The following is a 12,936-nucleotide window of genomic DNA, read 5'->3' as shown; positions in this document are numbered from 1 at the left end:
AAGGCAGAGTAAACAGTCCTAACACTTAAATAAACATCCATTAAATGGCCCAAAACACCAACAAAGGAATCATTAGCCCGAGGCAATGGGTGCGAATACACAGCATAGAGTGCCGTCTGTGCAAATAGATTGTGTGTTCTCATGTGTGATGTGACCCTGCGATCTGCCACTTATTACATCATAGGCCATTGGTTTATAATAGTCTATCAGCTACTGACACCAATGTACAATCTGTCACTTATTACATTATTCAGAGTACCAACGACCCATTGCGCTGTATATCTGCCACTTATAACATTCCAACATATGCCATGGATTTATAATAGTCATCTACTGACACCCACTTATTACACTCTGTGTACCAACCACCTATTATAATCTGCCACTTATTGCATTGTACGATCCCTCACTTACATATCACTGTACCGCAATCACCCATCATACTGTAGATTTGCCACTTATTTATCACTGTATGATATGCTAGTGATTTATAAAAGTCTATCATCTACTTACACCAATTGATCTGTCACTTATTACACTGGGGTTGATTTAATAAAACTGCAAGGTGCAAGATCTGGTGCAGCTGTGCATGGTAGCCAATCAGCTTCTATCTTCAACATGTTCAATTAAGGCTTTGACAAAAAAAACTAAAAACTGGAAGCTGGTTGGTTTCTGTACTTTTAGTAAATCAAACCCACTGTATTAAACCCAGAACCCATTCGTTATATATCCAATCATTAGATGTGGTGGCTGCCTTAGATTTCTTTTTTTATTAGATCTTTCCCCTCTGTCTTCACCTAGTGAACTGGTCAGTAACAGACCTCCTGAAATAGAGTGACCCCCACTCTGGATGAAGTAGCGCAGGGGCACAGCAAATTACAGCATTGTCAGTTTTGAGGGAGGGGAGTGTTCAAGCCAAACGCCAGCTAACAATAAGCAGTTAGAGAAAAACAAACTTTCCTTTTGGGATAAAAGTTTTACATAAATAAATAAAAAGTGGTAATTTTAACCACTTGCTGACCAGCCACCACAGTTATACTGTAGCAGGGCGGCTCTATTGCACAAATCGCCATACCGTAATAGACAATGCTCATGGCCAGCGGCTGCAATGTCTGCCGGTGTTCTGGCAGATAGTGTCCTGCCATCACATAGTGTCCGCCCCGTACTGCGCATGCGCAGTACGGGGCAGAAGAAGCTTCAGAAAATCTCTGAAGATGAACGCCGCCTGCGCCGTGAGTGGAGGTAGAAGCTCCACCATCCAAGCGGACATAGGGTTGGGAAAATTAGAGGGCCCCTCGCGGGCGAGCTTCGTTCGCCATGCTTCGGGCTCGGCCTCGCTGCGCTCGGCTCTTTTATATTCCAACTCTATGTCCACTTGGATGGTGGGGATAGAACCTGGACTCACGGCGCAGGCGCCGTTCATCCTTGGCTATTTTCGGAACCTGTGTGTGCTGTGTACTGCGCATGCGCAGTACACAGCGGACACTATCCTATGGGGGACCATATATGATAGGACACCGACCACCCACAATCACTTCACAGAGAGGCAGAAGGGGATCTGCCAATGTAAACCAGGCGGATTGACATTCTGTCAGGGGAGTACAGCATGATTGTCTATTCTTAGTGATTAGGAACAGCAATCTCTCTCTATTCCCAGTCATTTCGCTCCCCCCACAGCTAGAAATGCCTTCCTAGGACACACTTAACCCCTTGATCACCCCCTAGTGTTAACTTCTTCCCTGCCAGTCATTTATACAGTAATCAGTGCATTTAAATAGCACTGATCACTGTATAAATGTCACTGGTCCCAAAGAAGTGTCAAACGTGTCCGATCTGTCCACTGCAATGTCGCAGTCCTGCTAAAAATTGCTCATCACACCATTACTAGTAAAAAAAAAAATAATAATAATAAAAATGGCAAGCATCTATCCCCTATTTTGTAGATGCTATAACTTTTGACCAACCCAATCAATTCAGGCTTATTGTTTTTTTTTTTTTACCAAAAAATATGCAGAAGAATAAATAGCGGTCTAAACTGATGAAGAAATTCGTTTTTTTGTTGTTTTTTTTTCATTTTTTTGGGATATTTATTATAACAAAAAGTTTTGTTTATAGCGCAAAAAATAAAAACCGCAGAGGTGATCAAATACCACTAAAATAAAGCTCTATTTGGGGGAAAAAAAGCACATCAGTTTTTTTTGGCTACAGCACTGCATGGCAGTGCAATTGTCAAAGAGTTGCAGTGGCATATCCAAAAAATGGCCTGGTCATTGATGGGGTAAATCCTTCAGGGCCTGAAGTGCTTAAGCACTCCTGTCAATGGTAAATGGTTGGTCTCATCTCTGTAATGGATACTTCTGAAAGACAGCTTGTTCTTTTGACAAACAACATGGGATCACCAGAAAAAAAAAAACAATGCAGTTAAGCACACTGGCTTAAAAATTGCTGTTTCTACATGAGTTTAGTGTTCTGCCTGTAGATTCTCAATGTTATCCTATGTGTCTGTGCACATTAGGATGCTTACAGGCATAATTTAAGTTCAATATTTAGAAGCAGGAAACCCTTCTGGTTTGTATTTCTCATTGGAGCTCAGGGCTCAGGCTCCATGCACACTGGGCTTAAAAAAAGTCTGTTCTCTTGGGAGTGAAAAAAACGCTCATTCATTTTTTTTGTACAAAAAAGTAGTTTAGGAGAGTTTTAGTTTTTTTTCTGCCTCCAAGCTCCAATCAGAAACCGAACCAGAAGGGTTTTTTTCTGCCTTTTACACTAAACTCAAAACATGCCTGTTAACACCCCAATGTGCATGGACACATAGGATAACAATGAGTTGCTTCTACCGGCAAAACAAAAAACTACTGTAGAAGTAACGTTTTTAAGCCAATACTGGCAGACAAAAAAAAAAAACGCAAAATTTACTTAAACTACTTTATACAAAAAAAAAAGAGTTATTTTCTACCAAGAAAACTGGCATTTCTACTCTCAGTGTCAATGGAGCCTAATAATTGGTAAGCTGCAATATAATAAATATTTGCTTTTGGTATTAATATTTTTTTATGTACCAAGGACCCTTTAAACTGTATCTTATGCCAGTATTTTATAGTCTCCCCTCTACTGATACCTGTATGATCTTCCATTTATTATTCTGTATGTGCCAACAATCTAATATATTCTGACACTTATTTACACTGTATGTTCTGCCACTTATATAATATATGATCACTGTAACCTGTCACAGTTTCACTGTGTCCTCTGACAATCATTACAATGTATGATAAGCCACTTATTCCATTTTACTATTTGCTACATATGCACTGCATCATATGCCAATGCCCCATAATAATGTATCATTTGCTGACACCCATTACATTGTATGATCTGCTACCCATGATAGTGTATTATTAATGCACTGTATGATTTGCTGCACACCGTGGTTGCTTTACTAAAGGCAAGTGGACTGCAACTGCACTCTGTAGATGCAGCTGCTGCAGAGCTTAGTAAACAAAGGAAAGCCTCTGCTGACTTCCATCATCCAATCATGTGCAAGCAAAAACTTTTTTTTTTTTTATCTTGCATGTGATTGGGTATTCTTTGCGAAGTGAAGCTTCTTATTTACTAAGCTCTGGGGAATGCAAGTACACTTGTAAAGTGCATAGTCTATTTGCCTTTAGTAAATCAACCCCACTGTCCTCTGCCAATGCCTTAAAATGCTTTGTCATAAAAAATGCCTAAAAATGTTTTGCCAATGCCCAGGAAACCGCCACCTCTATCCCATATACTCCTCCACTGACCCCCCCCCCCCCCCCCCTGCACTGCATGATCTGAAACTTGTTAACACTGTGTTACCTGCAACCTATCACACTGTAACATCTGTCAGTACCTATGACACAATCTGCACTGATGCCTCCTTTAACACTGTATGACTTCCACTTACACTGTATTATCTGCTTATTACACTGCATGATCTTCCACCTATTATTACATTATATGATCTGCTTATTACACTGCGATCTTCCACCTATTATTGCACTGTATTATCTGCTTATTACACTGTATGATCTTCCACCTATTATTACACTGTATTATCTGCTTATTACACTGTATGATCTGCTACCATTACATTATATGGTCTGCCGCTTATTATTATACTGTATGATCTGCTATGATCTGCCGCTTATTATTATACTGTATGATCTGCCACTTATTATACTGTATGATCTGCCACTTATTATTACACTGCATGATCTGCCCCTGATTACATTGTATGAACCGTCACCTATTATTACACAGTATGATATGCCAATATGCCATCTATTAATTACACTGTATGATCTGCTTATTACACTGTACGATTTGCCACCATTAGATTATACGATCTGCCACTTATTACACTGTATGATATACCACCTATGATTACACTGTATTATCTGCCACTTATTATGCTGTATGATCTGCCACTTATTACGCTGTATGATCTGCCACTGGTTACATTGTATGAGCCGTCACCTATTAGTACACTTCACGATCTGCCATGTATTAATGTATTAATTACACTGTATGATCTGCTTATTACACTGTATGATCTGCCACCTATTATTACATATGATCTGCCACCTTTACATTATATGATCTGCCACTTATTACATTGTATGATCTGTCACTTATTGCACTGTATAATCTGCTTTGTAAACTGTTTGATCTGCCACCATTACATTATATGATCTGCCACTTATTACTACACTGTATGACCCGTCACTTATTTCACTGTATGATCCGTCATCTATTATTACACTGTATGCTCTGTCACTTATTACAGAACCGTCACATATTACACTTCGTGATCTGTCCTCTATTATTACACTATGATCTGACACTCATTACTACAATGTATGATCTGACACTTATCACTACACTGTACTTTATACACGTTATGAATCGTCACTTATTACACTGTATGAATGATCTGACACTTATTACACTGTATGATCTGACAGTTATTACGCTCTATGAAGCGTCACTTATTACACTGTATGATCTGCCACTTATCACAACGTATGATCTGCCACCTATTACTACACTGTCTGCCACTTATTGCTACACTCTATGAAGAGTCACTTATTACATTGTATGATCTACCAGCTATTATTACACTGTATGGACCGCTGCTTTTTACACTGTATGATCTGCCACCATGGGATTGTATGATCTACCACTTATTACACATATCCATCTGCCACTGATTACACTTTATGACCTGTCAACGACCTATTACACTGTATCGATCTGCTAGTTATTACTCTGCATAGATTCGTGAATTATTATACTATATTATCTGCCACACTGTATAGTATGCCAGTGACTTATTGCACGGCATCAGCTGCCATTTATTACCTTGTATAACCTGTCATGATTTATAATATGTCCGTGAATTATTACATTGCATCATATGCCAGTGACTTATTACACTATCACTTGTCATTGATCTATTACACTGAATAATTTGCCATTACACTGTATCATCTGCCACACTGTATCATCTACCATCACAAACTGCATCATCTGCCACCTATTACAGCATATCATCTCTCACACTGGTGGCAGTGGCCCCTTACTCTGCTGTATCTGCTAGTCACCTATTACATGTTGTCATCTGCCACATACTACACGGTATTATTTGCTAGCCACCTATTACACTAGATCATCTGCCACATACTTATTACATTGTATCTTGTGCCAGTTAATACACCGTATCATCTGCCAGACTTCATTATACACCACTTTATACACTGTGTCATCTGCCACTTATTACACTGTATCATATACCAGTAACCCATTAAACTGCAATATCTGCTACCTATTACACTGTATACTCTGCTAGTGACATACTAAGCTGTGTCACCTGCTGTGCCTTGTACCCTGTATGATGTAGAATCTATACAGATGTGCATAGGTTACAGGCACTGACCTATTCCAATATGAGCATCAGATGGCTAATATCACACTCTCTATGGATAGTCTTGGTAAATTCAGAGTGGATAGGATGAACATAACCCTAAATCCCCTCCAATACCATTATCCATGTTTTTGAAGTCGGTTATTATTATAATGTATAATACCTATTCAGTAATAGCAATAAACCTGGCTGCGCATGAATGAGATTTAGCACCAGCTTGTTGTCTATTAAAATCTGATTGCTCTTATGTTCAGATGGGTCGGTGCCGACACTTGCTGTGTTATAGACCATGGCTCCGATTCCTCAAATGTCACTTTATATTAGCTCACCACAGCAATCATTGTTTTTATTTTATGAAACAAGACATCTGATTTCTGTCACTGTTTTCATAGATCAGATTCAGCCCAAAAAACAGTCATAATACAGATGAGAGAGATTTATAGCCAGACTGCTAGAACTGGAAACACTTCTATAAAAGCTGTTAGCGAGTCAAAATATACAACTAGACGATTAACACCTCCTTGGGGAGCATAACCTGAAAGCTGAATACATCTCTCCCTATATGATAGATGTATTTTAGAAATATCTCCCATATTCTATCACCTGCTGTTGATTTACATCCTACTAGGTCACATTGCTTGCATAAAAAATTAAGTTAGCAACAACCAACAAAAAACTATATTGAAACTACAGAAAAAAACAATGCTGAGATACTGGCACAACTTCACCATTTGTCATTTTTGGTCTCAGATAAATATCGGACAAGCCGTTAGAGCTACTGAAATATTCAACATTAGCGTTCAAAGGGCGTTCAGCCCATTATGGTCATTATATTTAATCGTTTTCCTATATCCATCAACAAGAGAAGGATATGAATTGTTCCTGACAGCTTATAATACTAACAGACCAGATTGGTGTGTATATACAAAATACATGTATATCATCTATATATCGCCTATCACCTGATTTACAGAAGAAAAACGCAATGCATATTTTTACTGAATCAAATACGTTTTATTGTATCTAAACTGTAGCTATGTTGTATTGAATTTTATCTTATTATCTGTTTGGGAATATGTTGCTATATAGAAGTTGACTATCTGTACATTGCGGTAAAGGGTATAATTGCGCACGTTAAGGCGCAGTACGAATTGCCGCAAATTTTAACAAAAGACAGCAGGCATTATCTCTTTTTCTAATACTGGATTTTATTATAAACTACTTTTCCAATCGTTAGAACACTAATGTGAAAAAAAAATGTAAACTTAACCTCCTCCAAGTGGATGAACCTTGCCTTTTTAGAAGCTGCGATTGAGGCTTCAATAGTGTTTTTTGTTTGGGGTTTTTTTTTTATTACCATTTGGAGGTTCATCCACTTTTCGTGTAGTTGTCGGCGCAAAAGAGCAGAAAGAAAGAAAAAAATCTTCATAAATAAAGCAGAGAAATCTCCTAAGTCTGGGAACAGCTGTTGATGGGCTGAGAGAAACATTTTGGGAGGAGAGACTTTAGCTCCTGTCCTCAGCGTTTGGCTAATTGCAGAAGAGCTATGGGGGGATAATAAGAGCATTCAGTGGTGCTGGGGAGGGGGGGGGGTCGTTTTTTTAAGGAGAGGAATAAAAAAAAGTCACTTTATCTTCTCAGTCTTTACATGTTAAGAACCATGAGATGAGCTCTGAAACCACGAAGTGTCTTGCTATGTACAGTAAAGTGTGCAGTCCCTCTGGGGGCTCCAGACAGTCCCTATGGATGGCCATGTTCTGTTTAGGATCCTAGATCTACCAGGCTGGAGGTGAGGGGTCCCAGGAGAGAGTCTTGGAGCTGGTGCTGGTGGCTGCTGAGCCCGTGGCCGCCCTGGGAGGCACTTAAAGCGCTTAGGGAGTATGATGAGCCCCCGGGGTGGCTAAGGTTCCCCTGTAGTAAGAGGACTGAGTTCTGGTCCGGGCTCTGTGGGGGGGAGAAATCCTCCTCGGAGCTGGACATGAGAGATTTGCCTCCATCCAGGGGGGAGAGCTGGTTCTGTTTGTTGCCGGACGTGTTGTTGTTTTCCGTGTTTTCCCTGCGAAAAAAAGGACAAAACTTTAGTTGTTGTTTTTGTTTTGTTTTTTACAATTTATTTTTAATCTTTTTATTTTGTTTATTTTTATTTTATTTTCCTTCATTTTCTATTTATTTTCCGGTTTCCTCATCTTTCTTTCTTTCTTTTTCTCTCTCTTTTTCAAAAAAATATTTTTCACATTTATTTCAACTCTTTTATTTTCCTTTCCCTTATCCATATATTCTTTCTATCTTTCTTTTTCTCTTTCTTTACTTCTCTCTCTCTCTCTCTTTTTTTTAATCTTTTTCACGTTTATTTCAACTGTTATTTTCCTTTCCCTTATCCATATATTCTTTCTTTCTTTCTTTCTTTCTTTCTTTCTTTCTTTCTTTCTTTCTTTCTTTCTTTCTTTCTTTCTTTCTTTCTTCCTTCCTTTCTTTCCTTCCCTCTCTCATCTTTTTTTTCTAAATGTTTTCTCTTAACAAATCTACATATTACATACATTATATTACCATTACAAATTATATTTATTTTTTTCCACAATGTCCTACATTTTGAAACTTATTTTACCCCATGTATTTTCCTTTCCTATGTCTGTATAATTTCTCTATTTATAGTTTCTCAACTCGTCATCCTTTTTGCATGTCTATTTTTTGCTTTTTCACAATATTCAAAATTGTGAAACCTTTCCCCTTTGCTCTTTCTTTCTTTCTTTCTTTCTTTCTTTCTTTCTTTCTTTCTTTCTTTCTTTCTTTCTTTCTTTCTTCTTTTTACGTAACATACAATTTATATACATATATACAATTTATAAAATTTGTAACAATATCCTACATTTTCAAACCTTTTATTTTCTCCACTGTATTTTTTCTGTTTTTTTTTTTTTTTTTTTATTTGTTCTTTTTTTTTTTAAAGAAAATAAATGTTCCCCCAAATTCAGACCCAGCCAATCCAAGGGATGGTGAGCATGGCAGAGTCAATGATTTCTGTGTCAGCAGATATGTTGCATGAACCAGATTATCAGGGTATTTTGCTTGCCTTCTGTCTATAAATCAGACTGTTTTAATTATCCTGTGCTTATGCTTTAGGTACAACTCAAAGTCATTTTGTGAAGTGTAAATCTTCGTCTCCATTATGTCTGTCTTCCCCCCAGAGGCTAGACACAAATTAGTCCTTTAATTCCTTGTATTTGTCCTCATTACATTAAAAATAAAATTGGTGTGCAGGGGTGGCCGGGGTGAGCAGATCTGGAGTCCAGCGGATGATGTGAAATTCTAGTATAGATCTGAAACTTTATATGTGCTGGGGGCTCCAGATAAATGTGATCTCCCCGATGCAGCCATGTGAGGCACTGACAGCCACAGAGGAGTTAGTGGTGAGCTAAGAAAACACAGGACTCCACAGCCGCCTCTGGATTTGTTTATCTGGCTGCCACAATATGTTCCTTGCATGCACAGCACCGACAAACGGTGAGTCCATCTCTGATTGGGGGGAGGGGGGTACAGCCGGGTAGACATATACATCTGCTGCTGAGGAAAATGCATGCTTTTCTGCATTCTGCTCCATTGTCTGGTCCTGCTAGCACCAAAATTCAGGGTATAGGTGTTTGGATTCATATAGCTTTAAATATGTCAATGTAATGATTACCCTGATCTGCATTTTAATATCAGACGCACTATAAACAACTGTAAATAAATAACTTTAAATAGCTATCTATAAATAACTTATGTGCAGGCGCTTGCTTGCGTTTGCTCGCGTTTATAAAATGACAAGCCCAAGGGGTCTTCTCCCTCTTTGCTATTTTATGCAGCAAAGGAAACCCCCAAAATAAGTCGCATGCACAATAGATAGAAATATTGTATAGATTATGAGAAAATGAGATTCCGCAAAGCTGATCACACCAAAACAGATCTCTGAGACAAGAACCTGGCCAGATATCTTTTTTGTAATATTAATAATTGTTTCCAGGAAGCTAAACCATCAATCAGAGCTTATGTATTGTAATAAATAGTAACTTTTTATTGTGTGAAACTGGAGATTCTGTGAAGCTGATCGCTGATCAGAATGAGAACAGATCCCAGAACTTGACCAGGCAGTTTATTTTTTATTTTTTTATTTTTTATTTTTTTGCTATTAATAATATAGAGAATGGCAAAAGGGAGATGCTGATTACAGCTTATAATGAGAACAAATCCCAGGGACCAGAAATTGACCAGTATTTTTTATATTAATAATTGTATCCAGCACGTTCAAAGTTCAATCAGGTATCATGAGTTGCATAGTGACATTGCACAGATGATGGGACAAGGGAGATTCTGTGAGGCTGATCACTGCTCAGCATGAGAACATATCCCAGAATCTGGCAAGGCAGCTCTTTTTTTTTCTGGATCATTTTTTCTAATAATAATTGGATCCAGCAAAGCAAAACTCCAAATCAGAGCTCATGTATTGCACTGGATAGTAAAATCGAAAGGGAGATTTTGTGAAGCAGAAGGAGATCCCAGTACCTGACCATGTAGTTTTCTTTCTGGATAATTTTTTTTAAAAAATAATTGGATCCAGCAAACTAAAACCTCCATGTATTACATTGGGATATTAGCCATCTTATAGATCAGGGGTCTCCAAACTTTCATATGAAAGGGCCTTCAGATTTTGGGGTGAGGACTGTGCATTTGGAGTAAACATTGCCTGATCTTTGATATTGGGTGGAGGAATAGTGCCTAATTTCTGTTGTCAGTGAAAGGAATTATGCCCCATTGTTGATGTCAGTAGCAATGCCTCAAGGGCTGGATAAAGGCAAGCAAGGGGCCACATCCGGCCCCAGGGCTGGAGTTTGGAGACCATGGTGGTTGATAAGTAAAGGGATATTTTGTGCAGCTGATCAACGCTCAGCATGATAACAGATCCCAGAACCTGACCAGGCAGTTTTCTTTCTATAAATGTAATATCAATTGTATTTAGCAAACTAAAACCCATATCAGGGCGTATGTATTGTAATGGATAATAACATATATCAAGAGAATAAAGAGGTTCTGTGAAGATGATCGCAGCTTAGAACTGGGAACAGATCTCAGGGACCAGAACCTGACCAGTTTTTTCTACTAATAATTGTATCCAGCAAATTAAATGTCCAATCGGGTCTCCTTCATTGAATAGATGATGAGAAAATGGAGATTCTGTAATCAATGCTCAGAGTGAGAACCAATCCCAGAAGTCGACCAGACAGTTTTCTTTCTGGAAAACTTTTGATAATAATTGTATCTAGCAAACTACCCCAGATCAGACCTCATGTATTGTAATGAATATTGTATAGATAATGAAAATAAAGTTCTCTGATCCTTGCTCAGAAGGAGAACACAGATGTCAGGGATCTCAAGGTGTTGGATAATAACAAATATTAAAGAGATTGTGTGAAGTTGATCACCCCTAAGGAGAACATAGATCTGAAGGATCTCAGGTTTTTGCTAGAAAGGTGTTTTGGATCATAAAAATAAGAGATCTGTGAAGCTGATCACTGTTGAGGAGGATAACATAGATCTGATGGGTCTCAGGCTTTACTAGGGGTGTGTTTTGTATAATAAAAAACAAGATATTTTGTAAAGCTGATCACATCTATGGAGAACACAGATCTTAGGGATCTCGGGCTTTTGGTAGGAAGGTGTTTTGGATCATAAAAAATATTGTGAAGCTGATCAGTTATAAGGAGGAGAACATAGCTCTGATGGATCTCAGGCTTTTGCTAGTAAAGTCTTTTGGATAATAAAAGATAATAAAGAGATTCCGTGAAGCTGATGACCCACCAGGAGGAGAACATAAATCTGATGGATCTCAGGCTTTTGCTAGGAAGGAGTTTTGAATAATAAAAGATAATAAAGAGATTCCGTGAGGCTGATGACCCACCAGGAGGAGAATATAGATCTGATGGATCTCAGGCTTTTACTAGGAAGGAGTTTTGGATAATAAAATATAATAAAGAGCTTCCATGTAGCTGATGACCCATCAGAATGAGGAGAACACCGATCTCAGGCTTTTGCTAGGAATGTGTTTTGGATAATAAAATCCCCAGAAATGTCTGATGCGTCCAGTCCCCCCATAGATCCCAGCGGAGGCCACTTACCTCTCCTTGGCCTCGGCAGCCCTGTCCCTTTGCCGTCGGTTCTTGAACCAGTTGCTGACCTGAGTGGTGGTGAGTCCAGTGGCCTCGGCCAGCTCCCTCTTCTCCCGGGGAGAGGGGTATGGGTTGTGGGCATACCACTCTCTCAGCACCCCCCTAGATTTCTCCTTGAAGCAGTAGCTGGTCTCCTCTCCGTCCCAGATGGTCCTGGGCAGGGGGAATTTCCTCCTCACCCGGTACTTGCCCACTGCCCCCAGGGGTCTTCCCCGCAGCTTCTCCGCTTCCACGTAGTGAGCCTTGAGCCACAGCTGCTGCAGCTTGGGGTGGTTGTGGGGGGAGAACTGGTGGCTCTCCAGGATCTTGTAGAGCTCTCGGAAGTTGCCCCGGTGGAAGGCCACCACCGCCTTGGCTTTCAGCACGCTCTCGTTCTTATGGAGGTGATCGCAGGCAGGCAGAGACCACAAAAACCTGCCCAGCCTCTCCAGGTTCCCCCCTTGCTGCAGCACCTCGCACACACAGGCTACTTGCTCCTGGGTGAAGCCAAAGGAAGGCAGCATAGACATGGCTCGGGGTGCCTGCAACGGACTCGGGGCCCAGCAGCTCCGGACATACAACACAGCCAAACGACAGGGGGATCCAGCCGGTCCAGGGGGGGAGGGGAGGGGGGGACAGCTAGAGATCCAGCCGGGCCGGGGGACGGCGGGCGATGTGCTCGGCTCCGGGGAGATGTTGCAGCTTTGGAAGAAAGTTTGCTAAGTCCTTTCCTGTAGAAGCCTCCTTAAAGCTCCGGGCTGGAGCGAGCACCGATTGGCTGTGCAGGCAGGGGGCAGGCTGAGCCTG

General features: G+C 39.9%; 1 protein-coding gene across 1 annotated transcript; it reads right to left on the bottom strand.

Moving 5' to 3' along the window:
• Window positions 1–7,133: 7,133 nt before the first annotated feature.
• SIX1 (SIX homeobox 1) lies at window positions 7,134–12,903 on the bottom strand. Its single transcript, XM_077464382.1, has 2 exons — window positions 12,100–12,903; window positions 7,134–8,006 (listed from the first exon to the last, which is right to left on the bottom strand). Exons 1-2 carry the CDS (start codon window positions 12,657–12,659, stop codon window positions 7,712–7,714), a joined length of 855 nt encoding a protein of 284 aa, XP_077320508.1. The 5' UTR covers window positions 12,660–12,903; the 3' UTR covers window positions 7,134–7,711.
• Window positions 12,904–12,936: the final 33 nt, after the last annotated feature.

Source organism: Lithobates pipiens, unplaced genomic scaffold, assembly GCF_037356315.1.
Source record: "Lithobates pipiens isolate NorthernLeopardFrog02 unplaced genomic scaffold, aLitPip1_a1.2 Scaffold_30, whole genome shotgun sequence".
Classification (NCBI taxonomy): domain Eukaryota; kingdom Metazoa; phylum Chordata; class Amphibia; order Anura; family Ranidae; genus Lithobates; species Lithobates pipiens.
Note: the sequence above shows the minus strand (reverse complement) of the source record. Positions and strands in the feature narration are given on the sequence as shown.

What these genes read in the sequence shown, in the direction of transcription:
- SIX1 (XM_077464382.1), bottom strand. Translation starts at nt 12,659, where the DNA reads ATGTCTATGCTGCCTTCCTTTGGCTTCACCCAGGAGCAAGTAGCCTGT. An exon ending in GCTGCCGAGGCCAAGGAGAG is followed by an intron (nt 8,007 to 12,099) that starts GTAAGTGGCCTC and finishes TTTTTTTCGCAG; the next exon opens with GGAAAACACGGAAAACAACA.